Here is a 21425-nt window from a genome sequence, read left to right as displayed (position 1 = left end):
TTAGCGAGTGGTGAAAAACACCACTGGGTGTTTTTTTCCTCTTCACTTTCCTCTTTTCTTCTCTTTATAAACTGTCTTTATCTGGACCCCTGCATTTCCTTGCTCTTCCTGCTCTCTCCCATGTCTCACCATTGCAGGCAGTGTGTGAGCAGGGGGGCTGTAAGATCAGTATGCACTGCTTGGGGTTAAACCACCACAGAGTTCTTGAGCACTCAGACATTTCAGTCTGTATTTGTAATGATACAACTCTGAACATGGTCCCAGAAGAAACCACTCATCATTTGTAACTTTGACATTTTCTTAGCATTAATTCTGGTATTTCACCTCTCCTAAGGTAGATCTTGAAAAGCAATCTGTGGTGCCTGGGGAATGAGGGAAGCATAGTTGGCCAGGGAGAGCTAGGAGTGAAAGGGGATGGACAAATAATCCTTAAGAAAAGTTGAGTGTATCTTTCAGTTCTAACTTTCAGTGGCATGGTCTTTTTTGGGGCATAGGTAACAAAGTTCTTAATTGATCCACCTTAAACAAACATTATGCTGGGTTTAAATACTTTGTTGACTTTATGCTTCATTGCCAACATCTAGTGGTACATAAGCCAGATTGGTGAGTTGATAGCTGGAAGCTTCACAGTTTTTCCAAATTTCACTTAAGTTAGTATTTTTAGGAGAATTTTTAGAGTTTTCACTTGGAGTAGTTTCACAACTAGTTTATCATATGCTACATGAATCGTACAATTATTTAGGTTGGAAAAGACCTTTAGGACCTTTCTAAGAGTCCAACTGTTAAACCCAGCACTGCCAAATTTACCACTAAACCATGTACTTAAATGCCACATCTACACATCTTTTAAATATCTCTAGGGGTGGTGACTCAACCATTTCCCTGGGCAGCCTGTTCCAGTGCTTGAGAGCCCTTTTGGTGAAGAGATTTTTCCTAATATCCAATCTAACCCCCCCTGGCACAACTTTAAACCATTTCCTCTCATCTGATCACTTGTTACGTGGGAGAATGGTAGTGGTAGCAGAAGGAAGCATGGAAAAAGGCAGAAAAATGGTTCTCGTTAATCAAGGGTGTAGATGAAAACAGCAGCTTAATATCCTGGCCTGGAATGGTGGAATACTAAGCCACTTATGCCAGTGGAAGAAACGTCCTTTTGCATTTAAGTTTTTTTAATAAAATGTCACAGATCTGTGACTGACTGTAGCTTCAGAAAATGGGTTTAGGGTTCTTCAGAACTGGTCTATCCCGTAAGCCAGTAATGACAAATGAGTGTCCCTTCCTTGCCCGGTGCTTTGAGCTCCTGATGCTCCTGATGCTTTGTACCAGTGCAGATGTAGCTGAGGACTGAGCTGATGCAGATTCAGCAGAAATGAATGTTTTCTGATGCTTTATCACAAAATCACCAGCTGTCTGTGCAAAAAAAGCTGCAGGAATGTATGACTAAGGATTTGGGGAATACGGGAATACTGATGTCTAGCAGGACTGCTTTTTTCCATTTGTCTGTGATGGCTTGTGATGTCTGTGGTGAGCATTAGCTCAGACATTTTGTAAAATCCTACTTTTAGTACTCCTCCATTTCCTGGGTGTGTGACATGACTGAGATGATCTGAAAAGTATTTGCTTCTGCATTTCTAGGATGCATCTGCTTACATCAGTTGAGCTTCTCAGGAGAGCACAGTGTTGTTCCGTGTTCCATGATTTAGTCTTATTTTCAGGAACTACTGCTGATTCTCCTTTGCACTGCTGTAACTACTAGGAATTTTAATGGTCTGTCTGGGTGAGGACCATAGCTAAACAGTATTTCATTAGCTGTTTTCTTTGCACTTTTTTTCTTTTCTTGCTTTGGATGCAGAATGTCTAGAGGTGCAGTACAGGAGCCTTACTTGGTGTGTGCAGTAGTCCATCCGCTCTTCCCTCTGTTTTGATCTCATCATGTTTCACCTCATTACATCACTGTGTCTTTCAGCCTGTTAAACAGGAGATAAGAAGCTTAGGGGGACATAATTCTCATCAATCTCATGCCTAAGTGTTTTGGTGATCTAACACAACAGATCAGATTGTTGAAAAAAACTTCACAATAATATGTGTTTCTGTTCAAATTCACAGTAGAAGATTTCTCATGAGAGGTGAATGTTACAGCCCTTAAAGTCTGAAGGGAGCACAAGATGTGTTAGCAAAGCAAAAATGAGGAAATGACCATCATTGTCTCTCTTCCCATACGAACTCTTTATGAGCCTTGTCGTTACTGTGATAATGAGCTCCAGTTAATGTGCTCACACAGAGGCCATACTGGAGAGCATGATTAGCAGAGGAAATATTTAGAGTAAAATTAGTTGTAACTCAGAGTTCTGCCTGTTACAACAAAAAGGTAAAAATTCAGCTAGACTTGAATAATCCAGGTAAGAATCCTTATGTATTAGTTACTGAGCAGAACATACATTGATAGCTTTTCACAGTTACTGTTTTGGAGCGTTATTTTCTTGAGAGACAATAAATAGTTACTCTGGTTTATCTTCAAGTTTTAAAATAAAATACAAGATGTCGTAGATGTTTAAGGAGAATTTCTGTCTTTGAGTTCATAGTAATTCATAATAATCTTAAGTATACTGAAGACTGATGTCAGTAGAAAACAAACATAAGCATAGAGATTGAAGGTGTTTATTGAATGTAGATTTGCACAGTAGTGGTATAACTTCTGTTGTCATATTCTACTTGTAGGTAAAAAGAACATACTCTCATGGTACATATAGAGCTGGCCCAATGAGACAGATCAGCCTGGTTGGAGCAGTTGATGAGGAAGTGGGGGATTACTTCCCTGAATTCCTTGATATGTTGGAAGAATCACCCTTCTTAAAAGTAAGGACAGAAGGGAATGGCTTGGGAGAAGGGGGACAATATGCTGTCTAGTGCTGTTATAAAAGTGAGACTATGTGATACTTGCTTAGATAACTGAGTGTTCTCATAAATGTTTTCATCGTGACAGATAACGGCTGCTTTTAAAAAGTTTTTAAAGTAACTCACTTCAAAATTGTGGCTTGTATTTCCCATTAGTGTACGCTGCCATGGGGAACACTTTCTAGTTTAAAATTAGAGAGTCGTAAAGACAGTGATGATGGTCCCATTATGTGGGTACGTCCAGGAGAACAGATGATCCCTGTGGCTGACATGCCAAAGTCACCTTTCAAAAGGAAGAGGTAAGTTGAATTATCTTACTTGATAAATATATGGTTAGTATTCTTTCTCTACAAATTCATTTTATCCCAAACCTTTAACTGGTTGATACTGCATCTTAATATAAATCTCTGTAAATCTTCATCTCCAAATATACTTTTAAATTGTTTGGTTATGTAAGGATCTGGATTATTAATTTTTACTGTCTGGCCAAGTAAGGTTCTGGTCCTTTTTGGAACTTTAGTAGAATTTTAAGCTGAAAACTTCAGGGAAATGTGAACAACCATACAATTACTGATGTATGCCTTGAGACTGGAATGGATATCCCTGTTGTTAAACGTGAAGAAATAATCCTTTGCTGTTTCTCATACCAAGTTCTTTAACATGGAACTAAATACACGTTTTCCAGCAGTTTGGTAGAAACATGAATGGTTAAGAAAGACCTCAGAGACAATTGAAATCTCTAACTAATAGTCAGGCTGGCAGTTTCCTAACCATGGCCTCACAGTGCCTGAGGAAAGCAGGTAGGGCAGATATGGGGTTTGGGGATGAGATTCAGCCCAGACCCCAGTGTGTCAGGCAAGTGTGTGGTGTGTGGTGATCAAACCAGGAAGTCAGTCTGCCAGGGAGGATCAGGTCCAGAGATTGCCACGTAGGTGCATCATGATGAAGCTGTCCTGAGGACAAGCTGAGAAGCAAGTCTGTGGCCCAGCACACCTCTGGCTGAGATGGAGACCAGTGCTCCTGCAGCATGGCACAGACCAGGACTGAGGGTCCAAGTCTGAGCTTATATAGAGCTCTGGGGCTCTTTGTGTTTGTGTATGGGGACTGTGAGTGAGGCTGCTCAGTCATTAAGGCCTTTTAGTCCACTTTGGGACATGACACTTTGTTGTTGTTAGTGTTGGTTGGGTTTTTTGTCCTTATTTTTATTTTTTTAATTGAAACAAGTGTTCTGATTCTTTGTATAGCTCATTACATTTTTAATTTGTCTTAACAGTTACTGTTTTTCTCATTTAACTCCTATGTTCTCACCGAAGGGAGAAAACCAATCCTTGTTGGCTATGGTGGAAATAAGATGATTCAGAGAAATTTCTGTATCACTGTTACTGTTCTTTCTTACACAGAACTACCAATGAAATAAAAAACTTGCAGTACCTACCTCGAACCAGTGAACCCCGTGAAATGCTATTTGAAGACCGGACCCGAGCCCATGCAGATCACATAGGACAAGGCTTTGAACGACAGACTACAGCTGCTGTGGGAGTGTTGAAGGCTGTGCACTGTGGGGAGTGGTAGGTGCTGGTTGGCTTCCCCTAGATGTTTGAAAAATGTTTGTTTGCCTGAATTTCCATTTATAGTTGGTAGAAGGAGTGCAGGATGGGTTAATCTAAGATGAGAGATTTGATGAAGACTTGGTAGATACTGGTTGGGCACTAGATATGTTTCAGCATAAGGACTGAAAAGATTTCTTTTAATGCAGAATAAAAAATTTGGGACTGATGTCTGGAGAGGAGGAAAATATACAGCACAAGCAACACAAAAAAATTATGTATTTCAAGCTTGATTTGGCCTAAATGATAATTTCTCCTTTCCCTTTCCACTTTTCTATAATTTTGAAAAGCCACTTCAGTGTACTTACATGATGAGACCTAATCAGGGCTTACGATAATGAAGCGTCATTGATTAATGTAACACATTAAAATAATTTCAGATATTAGTTTTACCATAATTTGCAATTTGCGAGTAGATTTATTTTAAAGGAAGCAACATGAGTGGAAGTTTTAAGAAATCTGGCTTGTTTGTTTTTTTGGTTGCTTGCTTTTTTTAAAGTCTGTTTGAATAGTTCATTGAACCTGAAAAGCTGGAGATATTCTGGGGTGATTAAGGCACTATGGCAGTAAAAATGCACATGTTCTAATGATAACATATCTAAAATTCATGTTTTCTATGAGGAGAAAATAAAACAATTCCTGGATTGGCTGAACTGAGTCGATTGTTCGTATTTAGTTAGTATGAAAATGGATTGAGTGTGCCAAAAAAGCTTTATAATCAAGAAGTTGCTGTAGATTTAAAGAAAGTAGAATTTATTTAGTAGTTGATAGGCACAAATGTTGGTGTTAGGTGGGATAATTGGTTTGTTCAGAACAGGCAGGAACAGAACTGTTGAAAGGCAAAAAGCAGGTTTTAGGGTTAGAGGACATGACTGGAAATTAAACATAGTATTTTGAATAAGAAAAAAATAATTTTTCTTTTCCCAAATATGACAGGCTCTTGATTTGAGATATTTTGTAAAATTACTGGATTACAATATTTTTTTTAACTAATACTCTAATATAGAGGCTTAAATGGGTTTTTCTGAAGCCATCTTATAGTTCTGTTTTGATTTAATGCCTTTTTGGATGTCAGCTGAACTTCTGTGGTACTGTTTTGCTTGGGGGTACGGTCTAAATTTAAGGTTCTACAAAATATCTCAAAGTTGTGCTAACGATAAAATCTACAAATGCAGAATTTAAAATTATCTAACAGTGGTTTTTTCTCAGTTGTTTGCAAAAGGAATGTTGTGCTTTGTGATACAGAATTGCAGCAGTTGGGGATGCATCCTGCTGGAGACATATATAGGGACTGAGAATAGGAATGATAATACATAAACCAGAATGTGCTGGGAAAACACATTGTTTCGGATTTAAGTTCTCTTAGGACGTGAAATGTTCTTTCAATCTATTTTAATTCTTAACTTCATTTACAAATAGTGGTAACTTCAAATGCAAATTAATATTTTTTACAAACAAACATATCTACATTATAAAAGGTAGATTAATGTAACTAATATTTTTAATGCCACTGATTAGAAACATTTCTGAAGCTTTTTGCTTTCAGTGTTTTAATCCTCTTCAGGGGTATATAGATCAAAATATAGAGAACTGTTTTAATCTTCGTAAAATTGTAAGTAAAATAATGTGGTCTGAAAAGTCTCCCTAGCATACTCGGAGATTTTTTTCTGAAAATAGCCTCAGACTGGTTATTTTTTGCTTTATTGAGGTCATGACCTAAATAAAATAAACACGTCTCTGAAGTTTAAAAAGCCCAAGTGAACTGTACATCATTGCCTGCTTCCTGGAACGGTAATAACGTGACCCATATATTTATATAAAAATAAATTATCATCTTGTTTTTAAGAAAAGTGCATTTGCACATCCATTAAATAGACTCTGAAATGTATCAAGCAGTTTTGCTGCATCAGCTCCTCCCCTGGGCCCCTGTAAGTCTGATTTGTGTCCCGTTTGTGGAGGGGCAGGAGTGGGGCAAGGGATGTACCCAGGGGTGTCAGGAGCTGTCCTGGCCCCGCGGGTGGGGGAGGCAGGAGGACAGTGGTCGATCATGGTTCCGATCCGTGGTCCAGTCCGTGGTTCTGATGGGCAGCAGCCGTGTGTGCAACCTGGGCCAGCTGTGGGCTGAGGTGCTGCACTCCTGTGAGCCCCAGGAGGACTCTGCGGAGGAGGAAGGAAGGAAATCATCAACCAGGTTCTTTCTGGCTGAGAAATTGCACTTGCAAAACCACTCCAGAGTGAGCTTTATCCTATATAAATGAAATCTTCCTATCACCACATTTCAAAAAAAAAAAAAAATCCTTTTAAAAATCAAACACTCCTCACAAACACACAGAGATTAGTTTTATGTGTTTCCAGTGAGGAACAGAGTTTGGCCTTTAGATCAGAAAGGGATAAAGATAGTAGCTGCTTTTGCCTTTTGTTGGCTAATTCTAGAAAGTGTCTCCAGAAGAATTATATAGTGTGCATTTCTTTGGGAGAGACGTTTTGGGACAAGAGATGATTTCTCCTAGCAGTTTGAATACGAAGACAAAGCCTAATTCCTGTAGCTCTCTAGTGAGCACAAATAGGGATGTATTTTTAAGGGTTGTTTTGTGAAGAATGCCAGTATTGGCTGATTACTGGCATTGTGGCAGCTTAATGTAGAATCAGCTCTTACTCCGAACTCTGAGCAAGGTGTTTGAGGCTGAGATACTGAGCAGTGGTTGCCATAGTGCCCACAGTCAGACTGCTGTGTGCTCTGAGGTACCTGATGAGAGTATCATGTTGGAGTGTTGACAAAGTAAGCCCAGCGTATCTGGGGCATCTGTGTGTCGGCATCAGGGCAGACAAGAGGTCATTTAAAAATAGAAATGAAAAATTGTGTGTTTTGTTGGCCTTTTATGGCTGCTTTTACTGCCACTTATAAAGAAATTCTGGTTAATTTGTTTAACCAGTTCAATGATAGAGTGTTTTAGAATTAACCATTTTGGTCAACCTTTTTTTCTTAAAAATCTAGGTTATGCTAGAATTGTTTTTTTTTTTTTTAAATTTAAATAATTTGCTTTATCCTTCCTTGCAGATTTCTTGTTATCCTATGTGGCATGTTCGTTTCAGCTCCTGACTGTGCACTTCTTGCTCTTCTGTAGGTCTGAGCAGCCTCGTATAACCAAAGATGTAATTTGTTTTCATGCTGAGGACTTCTTGGAGGTAGTTCAGCGAATGCAGTTAGATTTGCATGAGCCTCCACTCTCACAGGTAAGCATGCTAAGAACTGATGATCAGTGTCCTCTGAGTACTAAGTCAGAGTTTTCACCTTTTTCCCCCCCACACTTTTTCCCTGCAGTGTGTCCAGTGGGTTGATGATGCAAAACTTAATCAGCTGCGAAGGGAAGGCATCCGATATGCCAGAATCCAGTTATTCGATAACGACATTTATTTTATCCCAAGGAATGTTGTTCACCAGTTCAAAACAGTCTCAGCCGTGTGCAGTTTGGCTTGGCACATCCGGCTCAAGCTCTACCATTCAGAGGAAGAACTCTCTCAAAACATGAGTACTGTTGAAGCAGAGACCTCTGCAGACCCCAAGTCTTCGGTTGCTGGACTTCAGACTGACAAGAGAGTTTGTACCATGGGCAAAGATACCTCCGAAGACACCAAACTCTCAGATGCTCTGCAGACCAAGTACCTGCAGCAGGAATTTATGCCGATAAAACACGAACCTCTTGCATCTCACCAGATAAAAGAAGAGCCCATGAATGTCGATCTTGCTGAAAAGACAGTGGCCCCTAATGACGTCGGGGGACAGAATGTTCAGTCTAGGCTGGATCACGTTGAGTTGACATCATTAAAGTTGGAAATGGATTCTAAATTTGAATCTGGCAACAAGGACTTGCAAGGCAAGTTGTGCTCTGGAGGTCACGTACATCCAGATGATACAAGACAACATAGTTCATCATATCCAAAACTGCATGGACAAAGAGAGGATGATTTTTTGTGCTAAATTTGTATATATGGTTTTAAATTCCTTTTTCAACTTAATGATGTAATAATGTAAAGATCATAAATTGTGAGGCAAGCTTGTGACTTGCCTTCGCATCTGTTACAGAAAATAGTTATGTAGCTTTGTAACATTCCTCAGTGCCTGTCCATAACTGTGAAGTATCAAAGCACTTAGGGCCAGATGCACTGTAAACACTGCAGGTTTAACATAAAGAAGTCTTTAAATAATTTTGAGTTGTAGGTTTTAGAGTAGAGCTGACATTTAACATATATATTTTTTGTAAGATGAGCCAGAATTCTTTTTGACAATTCCAGGCTTTTCCATAGAGCTTATTTATACCAATTTTTTCATTTTAAATGTGTCAGCACTGTAGTGTAAATATCTTTTTTAAAAATCTTTTTAGTGTGATTTATACTGAAATGTGAGCCGCTTAATAAAGGTTCATAATAACAGATTGGTTTTATTTTTGGGTCTGCAAAAAATAATTCAGTTAAACTGCCTCTCTTAAGTGGTTGTGTTTCTACCTGCACTAATGCATAGGATGCCCTTACACCTTGTGGGTGAGGAGCTGTAGCAAACTGAGGTAGAGCTGAGGCATCTTTGTAAATGCAGATTAGTCAGAATGCAGAATCAGTCATCCCTTCACAGGACTCCTTACAGGTGCTCGTTCAAGGCACTCCCCAAACTCCTGCTGTCAGATATGAATTGGAACAGAGACAAACTGCCCTCCTTGTTGTGGGGGCACCTGGTGGCCTCCAGGAGCGCTGCCAGTACCCACCTGCATCCCTCCAGAGGAGCTGGTGCAAGGCAGCCATCTCCCTTCTGTGCCTGCCTCTTCATCTTGCTCAAGGCACAGTTAAGACAGTTCCATTTCACATGGAAAAAAACCCTGGCAAAACAAACCAAAAAAGCAACCATCCCCTCAAATCTGACTAAAGTTAAAACACATAATATTTAAATGGTTACTTGTCAAGCTACAAAGGCCTCAACTTTAGCAGTGACCTGTGATTCACAGAGACATATCTGGATTTGAATTGCTCCCTGTGCTGATAGTGCCAGGCAATAAGGATACTTGCCAATGTGTATAGTAGGAAGGTTCCTCATGAGTCACAGTTTGGAAGCAGGAGGTGTTCCAGTAAGAAGATAACATCGGTGTCCAAGTTAACTGTTCTCCTGCCCCACCTATGGAACACTTGGAGTCTCTTAAGCTGTGTTCTGAGGGAAGAGGGTTTTGAGGCTAGCTAGCATCTGATGTGGTAATGGCAAAACTCTGTCACTTAACTTATTTATTCTCAGTGTAATGTATTCCTGTGTAGTTCAAACACAGCTGAATGATGTGTCTTTTTCAGATAGCTACACATAGCAGTAAACTGCCCTGAGCATGTCCTTCAGCTAAGTATGTAAAACTTAAGATCCAAGGCCTGTTATTTTCAAAGCCCTCTGTATCTGATTTTTGTTTGGATTTTTCTGTAGAACTTTCTGGAAGTTGTACATCCTTATGTACCCAGTTTATAACTTTCAGTGCACTTGGTGATCACTTGGCTTGATTTGTAGCAATAGAACAACATGATTTTCAGGTGATGTCTAATTCAACTACCTGAGATCCTTCTGTTGCAAATGTTTTTTGCTTATGGATTGTTAAAATTTAAAATGTACTCACACCTGGCACTAAAATCAGCTATTTAATAGATGAGTGCCCTGATTTGTTTAATCTAAAATAGGTCTGTCAAGGAATTACTAATTAAATCAATATTTGAATTGCTAAACATTACTCCTACATAGCCATAATTACATATTAGAGAAGCAATAGAAACGTGAGTCTCTTGGATGTGGCTAAAACGTCCTCAAGTCTTACTGCTGTTTTCTTTGATGCTGGCTAAGAGATTACTACCAGTTTTGCAGCCTCAGGGATCTTGCTTTCCCCTCACGCCATGAGCAAATTCATGTGTGACATGGTAAATCATTACTCTGGCAGACTCTGATTTGAAAAAATTAATTGGTTCATGTAAGAATTTGAGCCTTCCTGATAGTAGGAATGTGGTCTCAGCTCCCTTTGTGTTTTCTGGATTATCTGGAACCTTCCACCCATAATCTCTTTGGCTGTATGAACATCTGTACACAATTACGTAGCCTTCCATTCCTGTTCTCTGTGCTGGCCATGGGAGAACAGTGACAGAGCAGAGCTGCAGGTTGTAGTTTGCACCAAGTGTTAAGCTCTCCAGGGGGATTAGCCAAAGACTCCAGCTTTAGCAAAACCAGCCTTGCCAGATACTGCTTTTTAAAATAAAATACAGACAAAACAACCCCCCCAAACTATTCAGTTGACTTAAAATAGAAATGTTACCAGTGTGCTGGTGATGCATGTGCTGACCATTCCTGCTGGTTCAAGTAATGTTTTGTAACCTGTCAGATTTTAGTGAAGTGTATACACCCTCTGGGACAGCTGATAACTTTCTGCAGCATAGGCCCTGTCCAGACTGAAATAATAAATCTGTGAAAATGGTTTAGCAAATATGACTTTACACTTAAGAGTAGAACTTTGTTTCCTTTTGAAGACCTGCTCAGTGGTCTTGGCTGATGTGGCCTCAGACTTATGTTCAGGTACCTCTTGGTTCTGAGATTTTACTTTTAAACTGTCAATCTTCAACCCATTTTTTTATCACTTTCAGAATTTTAAGAGATTCAGAAAAGTGGCAGTTTTTTCATGATTTTTATGCTTTCTTTCAGTTTTTTGAGACAGCCTAGATTCTCGCTTCTGTCAGAATTCCTTGCAGACAGCATATAAACCATACTGGGATTACCAATGCCTACCAGACCTCCCTTGGCATTCACAGGTGTCACCTTTTAAAATAAAAACAGAAGTATTGTCCTCTCCCTGTGGTGTGTCCATTTTGATGGGTTTGTTCTTTGAGGTGAGAGTAGTCCTGAAAATTTCACCTCCCAAATTCTTCATTAGTCTGACAAAGGTCTTGCTTTGTTTTCAAGTGGTCCTGTGCTATAACCTTTATTCCTGTTGCATATAACTTCATCTTCAGACTTTTGCTTCAGCAATAAATCTTTCATGCCTTCTGGTGTACTGAAATTAGTCCTTGCTTGTTGATTTTGCCCCTTCTCTGGATTTTGGCGATGCATAAATCTTTCTTATTTTGGCTGAAATCGCCAGTGTTTTAGTTGTCTCTCTTGGCCCTTGTTCTTGTGCAGATTGGAGAGATCTGCCCCAAGGCCTGTGGCCTGACTGTGGCGGTGTTGACATGTCCGTGCACTTGCAGTGGCATCCCAGTTAATGACATGATGTGCAGAAATTTAGATGTTTTCCTAGATCCTCGTACATATTTTTGGGTAGCAAAGAACTGCATTGTTATGGTTGCTGCCAAGAGCTTTCGAGGGGGTAGCTGCCACTTTTTTTTTTCTTTGTATTACTGAATCTTTTACATTTCACTGGCAACTGACTTCGTGTGTTACATTCAAGTGTTACTCAGTGTTGTGTCACCCCCAGCCCTCCATATGCCTGCAAATTGACTCTGAAAGAACATTCTCATTACAGGTACTGCTGGCATGCAGATTTTCCCTTCTTTGTTACTATAGTGAATATTTCAATACTACTTTAACTGAAATATTAGTTCTATCTAGTATTAGAAATAAAGTATTATTTCAGAGGGTGATGATTTAATTACTCATCTGTGAAAGAATTCCTTGGTGATAAATAAAGTTGATTTTTAAGCAGATATACATGTGCACAGTAAATAAGTTGGAATTGCAAATTATGTAGGAAACGGAAATTTGAAGTAGTAGAATGCTGTGAAACAGATTTGAAACATTACAAATTTGGAAAAATGAATAAGTCTTCCAAGAAACACAGGACTGGTATTCATAGATCAAAAACTACTGCTTTCTGAGATCTGCATATGAATGAGGATGCTGAATTGACTGAAATAAATCCATGATTTTTTTCCTTGCTCGTGGGCAAAATAAACTGTTGTGAGAGTAGACTGCCACGTGACCCTGCTAGGCTGAAAACTGTACTCATTTTGATCAAGAGATCAAAGAACTCTCAACTCTCTTGTTCTAAAGTTCAAGCTTCTCAAGTGTCATTTTACTTATTTCCTTCTAGCGGGCAGGTATGTAGAGAGTCTTGTCTTTAGTCAGCCCAGCGCCTGTACCTTGCCCTGGATGTACCCAAGCTGGAAATGCAAAGGACAAATTTTCACTGCTCTCTGCTTTGCTGTGAATGACTGTCGAGAATGTTTTCTTTGATTATGAGTCACTGTGTTCAGCTGATACTTTATTACTTTCTTAAACAGATGAAATGCACTTTAAAACTGTATAAAAGAAGATACTGATATTTTGTGCAGATCCCACTGAATTTGCAGCGTATGTGGGAAAATTTGGGGAATTGATTCCCATCAGTCACTCATTTCATTTTCCTTAGAAATGCAAATTATTTTGTGTTCTGTTCAGAAGCAGTGATTAACTTCACAATATCTAGGCTGCTGTTTCTGTTAGAATCATCAGGGATACTGACTTTGCAAATTTAGTGTATTATATTCTAACCACTGTTTTTCTCTGTGCTTTGATGCTGATATTATCTCTGCTTTAGAGCCGTGCTGTACTTGAGTGCCAGCTAAACACTGATCTTCTCTTGTTCTGGTCATGCTGATAGATGAGCCTACTGATGGGGGCGTTAGTCCTAAATAGTCCTTTAATATTTGATGTACAGTTATCTGATACAAACATTGATTAAAACAGCAGTTTAAACTTCTATTTTTATCAAGTTTGGTTTTTCAGTAGCTATTTTGATACCGTGTTTTCTTTTACCATTTAATTTGCTGCCCACCAGAATGATGGTGCCATGTTGGGTAGAGCTCAGGCCTGTGCTTTTTATGAAAGTCTTTTTATCTGGTTGAGACAAAATGGAGCTGAGAAGGTTATTCCCTGTGTGTCTCAAGATGAAAATCTTGAGAATTAGATCTGTGTGTGGGAGACTAATGTAACATAAGTCAAGACTGCTAAAGCTTTATCCTAAGCACACAATGACAACACTCAGCTAGTCGCCCTTTTGACTGGTGCAGTTGGGAAAAAAACAGTTGAGACTAAAAAACATCTTTTAGCAGTGGTTTCTTTATGAAATTCAGAAGGAACACTGAGATAAAAACTAACCCAGATGAATTAAGCTCACGTTTTCCTTTCTTCTCCGTTTCTTGCTCTTAAGCTGTTGTTCTGCACTGTATGGAGACCTTTCTTATATTTGCCTGCTTGGGATGTTGGTTTTGTTAGGAAAGGCAGGTTGAAGGGAATGGCGTTACTGAGTTGCAGATTTTCGTAGTCTTTATCCAACTTCAGTACAAATACAAGGAGAAAATGTAGAACTTATATGGAACAGTTGTAGTGATCCAGCTGCAGAGATTCCTTAAATTGCCTTAGTTCTCAAAGCCTGATGTTTTTCAGCAGCAAGGTCTGTTCAGGTCTAAAAGGCTCATATATGAGATGAACTCCATCCAAACTCTAAAACAATAAAGGTATAGTGAGAAGGTACAAACACTCTTTTCCCAACCCAGCATAGTTATTTTTACTTCAATCTTATTTAAAAGTGATGTGTTACATGATAGGACTATGTTTTCTGTGCTAGTAAATTCAAACAACTTATTTCTGAGGATGCAGTTGTTCAGGAGCTTTATTACTGAAAAGCCATGTTATTTGTTCCCAAAATAATATTGATGTTAAGATAGGAAACACCTGACGTTAAAATTCTGAGTTTCTGGGAGTCTCATAATTTTAACTTTCAGTTTCACTTTGTGTCACCCAACTTTTAAACTGGGCAAATGTGAAAATTTCCATGAGGTTACACAAAGATTTTGCTTCTGTGCTAGACACAGATATGTCAGAAAATAATACTGATAACACATATTTTAAATTGGTTATGTCCCTCAGTCCTGTACCCACTTACTCTGATATTGTCCTTCATGCCTAGCAGAGCATTTTGTGTGTGTGTACACACGTTCTTAGAGCATTCGGGTTAAACTTCTTTATACAAGGGGATGTTTATGTCACATAACTGCATTTTGCCAGTATAAAATGAACAGAAAACTGGATACTGTTCTAAATGGTGACAAATCAAGAAAAGCAGTATGAATTGGTAATTGAAAAGAATAGTGTCATGGCCTTTCACACACGCGCATTGAGTATTTAATCAGATAAGAATAGATAGATACTCTTCTGCAGTGGATGCTGATGTGTTCAAACTTCTATAAGTGATTGGAAGAGAAATAAATTATGTGGAATATACCTCTTCATATACAATACATATTATCAGTACAGATAAATACTTCTATTTCATTTCAGCAAGCCTTTGAATTCCAGTTAAAAACAAAGCTGCTGAAGGCCAAGTTCTGTGCCCCCCATCAGCTGCCACAGGGAGCTGAGACAACGTCCTTGTGCTCCTTCCTCACAAAGCTGTGTGAGCCATCGGCATCAGCCTCTCCTGTTCCCTGCAAACTCCAGCAAATCTACTTTTCACTTGTTTTGTCCTGTTAATTTAATTGAAGATCAGTTTGGTAAATTTAAGAAAATGTGTGAGCAGCACTGGTTCCACTCCCAAGCTGTGACCAGTGCCTTTGAGAACAGTGTAATAAACAGGTGTAATTAGTTACCACAGCAGCTTCTGGAAAGGTCACTGTGGGCTGCAGTATACTTTGTATCATAAATCCTTTTGAATGAAGTTCTGATGTCACAGAGAAGCAACACTATGTACAAAAAGTGGCACAGTTCAGGTCAGTTACATGTGGTAAAAAAAAGTCAAAAGGGGTATTCCTCTTGTCCAAGTATACCTGTAAGGACAAGGAACCTTGAGCACTTCCAGCTGGCTCTGTGTATGACACCAGCATGAAACCAGCAAGAAACATCTTGTATGACACCAGCAAGAAACATCTGCTTCAGCTTTCAAAATCTCTCACTTATTTCAAGGTTTGTAAACCTTAAAAAAAAAAGGCAAACCCACAACCAAAACTGAACTTGTTGATCTTTTCCTATTTAATTAGAGGCAGGAATTAAAAGGAGATTTGTAATAACTGTGTGTGATTCTAGTTAATTAGAGATGCCAAACTTTCAGATAATTGTTACATCTGAGGAAGAGAGGGGGTTTATTAAGGGGGCAGAGTCATTCATGGCCCATCTTGCTAATAATACACCAAGTTCTAATGAGGCCAGTTCTTATTCTTCCATCATTTAAGTTATAACAATCAGTTCCCATTCCCAGCTCGGCTGAGGAAAGCTGCTCTGCGCTTCTGAGCAGTGTGGGGGTGTTTGACATCCTGTGAACAGGGCTTTTTGGATTTTTATTCCATGAGAATCATCGGATGGGGAAGGACTGTGAGCACTCAGTTTTATGCTTGGTCCCATACCATACCCGAGGTAAGTGTGTGTGTCGCCTGGTGCTCATCACCCAGGGCTGGGTCCATGGGTTTGTGTTATTTTTTAATTTGCTTACAATAAAGGGGTTATAAATATTTTGCACTTTTTTGGCAATGGCTGTGGTTTAGATTTCTTTTGTATTTGTCTCTGTTTCCCCTTCAGCAAGGTCAACCATGCTGAAGCGAAGATGGCTTAAATTCTTTCTAAAGATCATTTGTTACCTGATGTTTTGAATTGAGATCCATTGCCTTAGAGTGGAACATGTTGTTTTCTTGGACACTGCTGAAAGAGCTCTATCTGCCAGTATGGTTCCCCTGTATTTTTACACATATCTGTGTGATTAAACAGCAAGAGTAAATCCAAACACTTCAGGAAGGATTTTTTTCCACAGAGAAGTACATTGAGTGTTCATAATTAAAATTTTATCAGTGAGACACTTTGATCTCGTCATGTCCTGTTACCCTAGACTGTTTTTCCTGGGCTCTTTTCATTCACTTGACATTCTTTTGTCTCTAGGAACTGTAAATGGATCAGTACCTTCAGTGTGCATGTTAATAATGTGCTAGACAACTGCTACATTTGAATTTGGTGTTACTGTAGCACCTGGAAGAGCACTTTAGTCCACAAAATATGCTCATAGTTCCAGTTCTTCCCCCTTGTTCATTTGTTACCCTGAACAGTTCATTTACACATCTGAGTTTGCCATTGCTCCATAAAGCCAAGGGTTCACCCCCAAAGACTTCCTATCCTCAGGCATTGAAAACTGTCTTGTTCAAGTACCACTTTGGGCAGGTACAAATGCAGCACTGAACTCACCCTGTGGCTCCAGTCTCTTGCAGCACTGGGGATTTCTCACTTGGAAAGGAATCACCATTGTCTCCCTCTTTTCTGGATCTTAGGACTGCTTGCACAGTTCAGCTACTAACCTTTTTCCCTAGGGTTAACATACTGGTTATTGGCTGTTTCCATAGCTTAGGAAATAGTGCTTATTTTTAGACTGGCAGTGGAGTCTCACTGTCGAAAGTAAAACCAAACTGAGTCACTTCATTGCTTTTTTGTTCTTATTTGGCAGCTATCAACTGTTACTGACTGTTAAAGCAAATGACGCTCCTTATGGAAATTACTGTTACCTGGTTATTTCTTGACTTACAGCATAAGTAGCAGAAAATGTTAGTCCTCTTTCCAAGGATTACTCAATGTGCTGAATACCCTGGGTACAACATTTGTGGTTCCTTTGAGAAGATCTTCTACCTGCATGTATCTTATTCCATGTAACAAATAACAGTAATCATACTAGAACAGCTTATGTTGAACAAATACTTTTATTTACAAGAGCATATGTGATAGTTTTAAAATAAAAAAATGGAACAAGTCTACTTCCAGTCTTCAGCCTGCTTTAGATAAAGTCTCCAGCTTGACTCATTTCTTATTTGGCTTTCTAGATCAAATTCATGGCAAAATGGTAATATTCTGGTAATTTGGTGCCAATCATTGGGCTGAAAACCACCTGGCAGAGCTCAGTCTCTTCGTACATAGAAGATATTGTATCCCAGTTCCACCATCCCGCCAATAAGCAGGGCCCACAGTGGGATGAACACGTAGGCCAGTTTCATGGTGGTGAATCGCTGCAGCTTCGCGCAGAGGGCAAGGCAGAAGGCCAATTTCAGGAGCATTGCAATGAGGTACCAGGCTTTCTTCTTCATGTTCTGGGAGCCGTTCCGAGGGTCAAAGCCAGACTTGCACCGTCCAGCCATTTTTACAATTAACATAACTAGGAGAATTGTATCGAATATCCACACTGGAATGAAAATGAGGAACCAGTTCCATGGTGCTTTCTCATCCAACTTCAGCACCAGCATGATGAGGAAGAGTAACGTAAAAAGCCATGTCAGCAGTACTCTTTGCGCCAGGGACATTCTCATTTAAACAGCTGTGAGAGGAAGGCCTTCACTGTCAGCAACAACCTGACAAAACAAAAGGGAGGAGGGAAGGCATCAAAAGATGGCACTACATCACCATTAGGCATATTCCTCAAAGGAGAGGAATTTATGGTTCTTGCTTTCCCTGCCTTCCAACCTCACGCACACACTGTTTCCTGGCACTTCTTTTGTAACTACCATGCTCAGCTAAACACTGTTTGCTCCAGTCCCCCCTTCCCTTTAAGAGCCTTAAGTCAGACATGTAACTGCCTTAATCTAAATTTGGTCTGTGAAACAAACTGTGCCTTAATCCTAAACTAGCTGTCAGACTCATTTAGGGATTTTTGAATGCTAAGAATATGTTTAGATCCATCTTCCACCATCTTCCACCAGTATTGAGGCACTCACAGCTAATGCTTGAAAACAAACATAAGAAAATAACCACAGTAAAATGTTAAACCAACTAAGGAGCAGAAGTAACAACCCCTCTGAGAGATCTAGATTTCATGCTACAAAGATGAATAACTAATATATACCAGTGAAATGGTGCTGAAATAGGTTTCTTAATTATCTTAAAAATTAGAGTTTAGAAATTTAATAACTCCTTTTACAACACTGACATCCTTTCACCTGAAAGAAGAAAATGAGCTTTGATTTGTTCCCGATTACAAAAATATTTGAAATACCAAAAGTGAGATGTCGTGTTCAGAAGCATCTAATCCTCAGCACCAGATGCTGAGGGAAGGACAAGAGCTGCTTCCCCTCTGTCCCCTCAGTGCCCTTGCCCACAAGCTGCTGCACCTTCCTCTCTGTTATTACCAACCCTCACAACATCACCTGATAAGCCTGTTAAACTCACCCAACAAGCAGAAATCTACTACCACCTTTTTAACTGGGTTAGTTTTTTGCCAGGTTAGGAAGCTGAACAAATTCTGTGCTCACATAAGCTTTGGAACCGGTAGGAAGGAAGTAAAAGTTGCTGTTTCAGCTGGTGAGGAGGTGACTTGCCACCTGGGAGCGAGGGGATAACCATGTTGTACACTGATAAAATTATCCTACAATTTACATCTGTGTTTTCTGATACACGGTTCAACAGATCTACTATTTTGTTCAGTCTGGGTCTGAAGTTTGAATGGATTTGATTTAAAGGATAGCAGTAGGATTTCTTTTAAGGAAAAGATCCAATTTTGCCTAAAATTGGAGTTGCTGTGAGTGCATCCCCATTTTGTGTTGGGGCTGACACTGGTGTGACCCAAGGCAGGCCAGTTCCTTCAGGAGAACTAGCCAAAAATAAAAGGGTATAAAATAGGATTTTTAATTTGCTTTTCACAGTCTCAGTTCTGCTCAGAACACTAAAGGGTCTCATGAAAGCCAGTTACTGGCAGGGTGGAACCAAGACCTCCACCCTCCCCTTCCTTAGGGAAGAGGTGAAGCTCAGCAGTGGCACTGAAGAGTCAATTGCTAAGGGGACAAAAAAATCAGAGGAAGTTTAGATAGCCTTGTTCTGCTCGTCGCAGAAACAAACCCAAACTAGCTGGCAGGTGCAGAGGATTACAGAACAATTACTATGTCCTGCCTGAAGCTTTTCCAGTATTTTGAAAACACTTCCAGTATTCTCAAGTACAAGTCTGTGGCTGAAGTGAAGAGTCGTGATCTGAAATGAAGTTTCAACATCCATGAGAATGTTTTTTGAAAACCAGTTCTAGAAATCAATGCTACAAACACTGCAAGAAGGAGGCTCTCTCGACAGGAAACTGGAGAAAGCAGAAACCAAAGAAACAGACTGGAAACTTGGGCCTGAAAGGAAAAAAGAAATTCAACACTGTTAGAGGTATCAGGTTATCAGATACTCAGAGAAGGTGCTATCACCTGTCTCTGGAGGAAATGGGAAGCTACTGAAGATGTATTACATGAGGCTACTCAATTTAAGGTTGCTCACTTGAAAATATTTTCAGTTTCACGAGTGTTCAGGACCACTTTGTAACAACTGTAAAAAGCAGAGGCAGAAAACTCAGCATGGGACGTTCTGCTGCCTTTCTCTGACAACAGATGTTACTGCAAGATTAGACAGGACTGCAAAGGCCGTCAATTTTAGAAGCTTTTTTGGATGAAAACTCAAGAAAATCCAAGTGTACTTTTGAGAGATCTTAAAGTCCAAGTAAAGAAAACTACCAAATTTTGAAGACTGACAGCTGGGTGTGCAGCTGACAATATGATGGAGGGTTTGATTACATGAAGCATCTCGTAGTGGAGAATATGATGGGCAGACTCTTTGCTGAAGCCCAGCTATCCCAACACCACGGGCAGCACTTGGAAATGTGCTTTAGATGCAGCTGTGGTACAGGTCTGACCTGTCTCTTCTGTGAGAACTGGGGATGTCAAAGGCAGAGAGTGACAACAGAAAGGCTCTTGACACCTTACAGGACCCACATAATTAGGGAGTGAGAATTCTCAGTGATGAGAAACATCAAGGAGCATCACTGACCTTGATGGGACGATCTGCATAATCAGGATGTTATGAGAGCTAATTCTGTCTCCTATTTAGAAGGAAAAAATTAAGTGGAGGGAAACTTACACATGACATTCAGTGCAGTGGTAACGATAACACAGATCTGTACATTTAGGTTTAAACCTTGAACATCGCCTAAAAAAGTCCTGAAATTTACATTATGCTGAAACCAAGTTAAACAGAACTCCAACTCGATTAGATAGCATTTTGAACCTATTCAGTAGGTACGAGTAATTTAACACCTAGAAAGAAATACCGCGGTAGGCCCGGTTTAAAATCCCGTTTAAGCACAGCTTTGCAATTCACAACCTCGGCCCCTCCCTCGGCCGAGCGGTCTTGTCCCGCCAGGCCCCGCTCACCCGGCCATGCCGGAGGCTCCCTGAGATGGAAGCTCCCCCCGGCCCCCCGTCACCTACCGCACCGCAGGTCCCGGCGCTGCCCCCGGTTGGCGGGGCCCGCGCTCGGCTGAGGGGGCTGAGGGGCGGCCGGGCCCTCCCCGCCCGCTGCGCCTCAGGGCCCGCCCGCCTCCTGCCCCGCCCCGCGCCTACCATTGGGCAGCGCCCATAGCCGTCCTGTTACTATTGGTCTATTGCCACGTCGCTCAAGTCAATCCCCGCCTCCCGCCCCCTGAGCCGCCGGGGACGCCCCTTGAGCTCACACCGCCCCTCGAGGCCGGCCTGCCTTGAGCCACGCCCCCCCATCGCCGATTGGTGCAGAGGTCTGTCTGTCACAGGGGCCTCGCCTCCGCCTCTCCAGCCGTCCGTCAAACCTCAGCCCCGCCTCCCTCGCGCTCTCGTTGGGCAGCGCCGCAGCCAGTCACGTCTCGGCCCCGGCCCCGCCCCCGCCAGACGGGGGAGGTGCTGTTTGGCCGCCGGCCCGCACTCGGCCCCGCCCCTCGCCCCGCCCCCCGGCGGCGCGCGAGCCGGTGGCGCGCTGTTGCTGCCGCCGCCGCCGCCCGGGCGCGCGCGCCGCTCCCCCCGCCCCCCTCCCGCCAGCTGTTGCCTCGCGCGCGCCTTCCCGCCGCCGCCTCGCGCTCCCGCGGCCGTTGCGTGCGGCGCGCGCTGCCCCGCGGCACCGCCGACGGTGAGAGATGGGGGAGGGGGCACCGC

The 21425-nt window shown here is 41.1% G+C and overlaps 2 protein-coding genes across 6 annotated transcripts in view; one reads left to right on the top strand and one right to left on the bottom strand.

Moving 5' to 3' along the window:
• Nucleotides 1-21425, top strand: part of PHTF2 (putative homeodomain transcription factor 2) — a 122110-nt gene that overhangs the window by 35418 nt on the left and 65267 nt on the right. The window contains exons 4-8 of one of the 3 annotated variants that reach the window (XM_027730020.2): nt 2719-2856; nt 3052-3194; nt 4296-4463; nt 7628-7736; nt 7825-17264. In XM_027730020.2, coding sequence (XP_027585821.1) covers nt 2719-2856; nt 3052-3194; nt 4296-4463; nt 7628-7736; nt 7825-8481 — 1215 coding nt within the window. In that variant the 3' untranslated portion in view covers nt 8482-17264. Of the gene's footprint in view, nt 1-2718; nt 2857-3051; nt 3195-4295; nt 4464-7627; nt 7737-7824; nt 17265-21348; nt 21400-21425 lie in introns of those variants that run through there. The other 2 variants (XM_027730026.2, XM_039383533.1) reach the window with 2 other exon arrangements.
• TMEM60 (transmembrane protein 60) lies at nt 17307-20882 on the bottom strand. 3 transcript variants are annotated; one of them, XM_039383536.1, is made up of 2 exons: nt 20865-20882; nt 17307-17852 (listed from the first exon to the last, which is right to left on the bottom strand). In XM_039383536.1, the coding sequence occupies exon 2, from the start codon at nt 17808-17810 to the stop codon at nt 17406-17408; it is 405 nt and encodes a 134-aa protein (XP_039239470.1). In that variant the 5' UTR covers nt 17811-17852; nt 20865-20882; the 3' UTR covers nt 17307-17405. The 3 variants fall into 3 exon arrangements, with proteins under 3 accessions (XP_039239470.1, XP_027585828.1, XP_027585829.1); XM_027730027.2 differs by lacking the exon at nt 20865-20882 and adding an exon at nt 20733-20831; XM_027730028.2 differs by lacking the exon at nt 20865-20882 and adding an exon at nt 20676-20808.

The sequence above is a fragment of the Pipra filicauda genome, unplaced genomic scaffold (genome assembly GCF_003945595.2).
Source record: "Pipra filicauda isolate LSUMZ 115617 unplaced genomic scaffold, ASM394559v2 scaffold314_size1190085_pilon, whole genome shotgun sequence".
In the NCBI taxonomy this organism is placed as follows: domain Eukaryota; kingdom Metazoa; phylum Chordata; class Aves; order Passeriformes; family Pipridae; genus Pipra; species Pipra filicauda.
Note: the sequence above shows the minus strand (reverse complement) of the source record. Positions and strands in the feature narration are given on the sequence as shown.

Bases quoted from the DNA above. Each gene is read 5' to 3' on its own strand.
- TMEM60 (XM_039383536.1), bottom strand. From the start codon at position 17,810: ATGAGAATGTCCCTGGCGCAAAGAGTACTGCTGACATGGCTTTTTACG.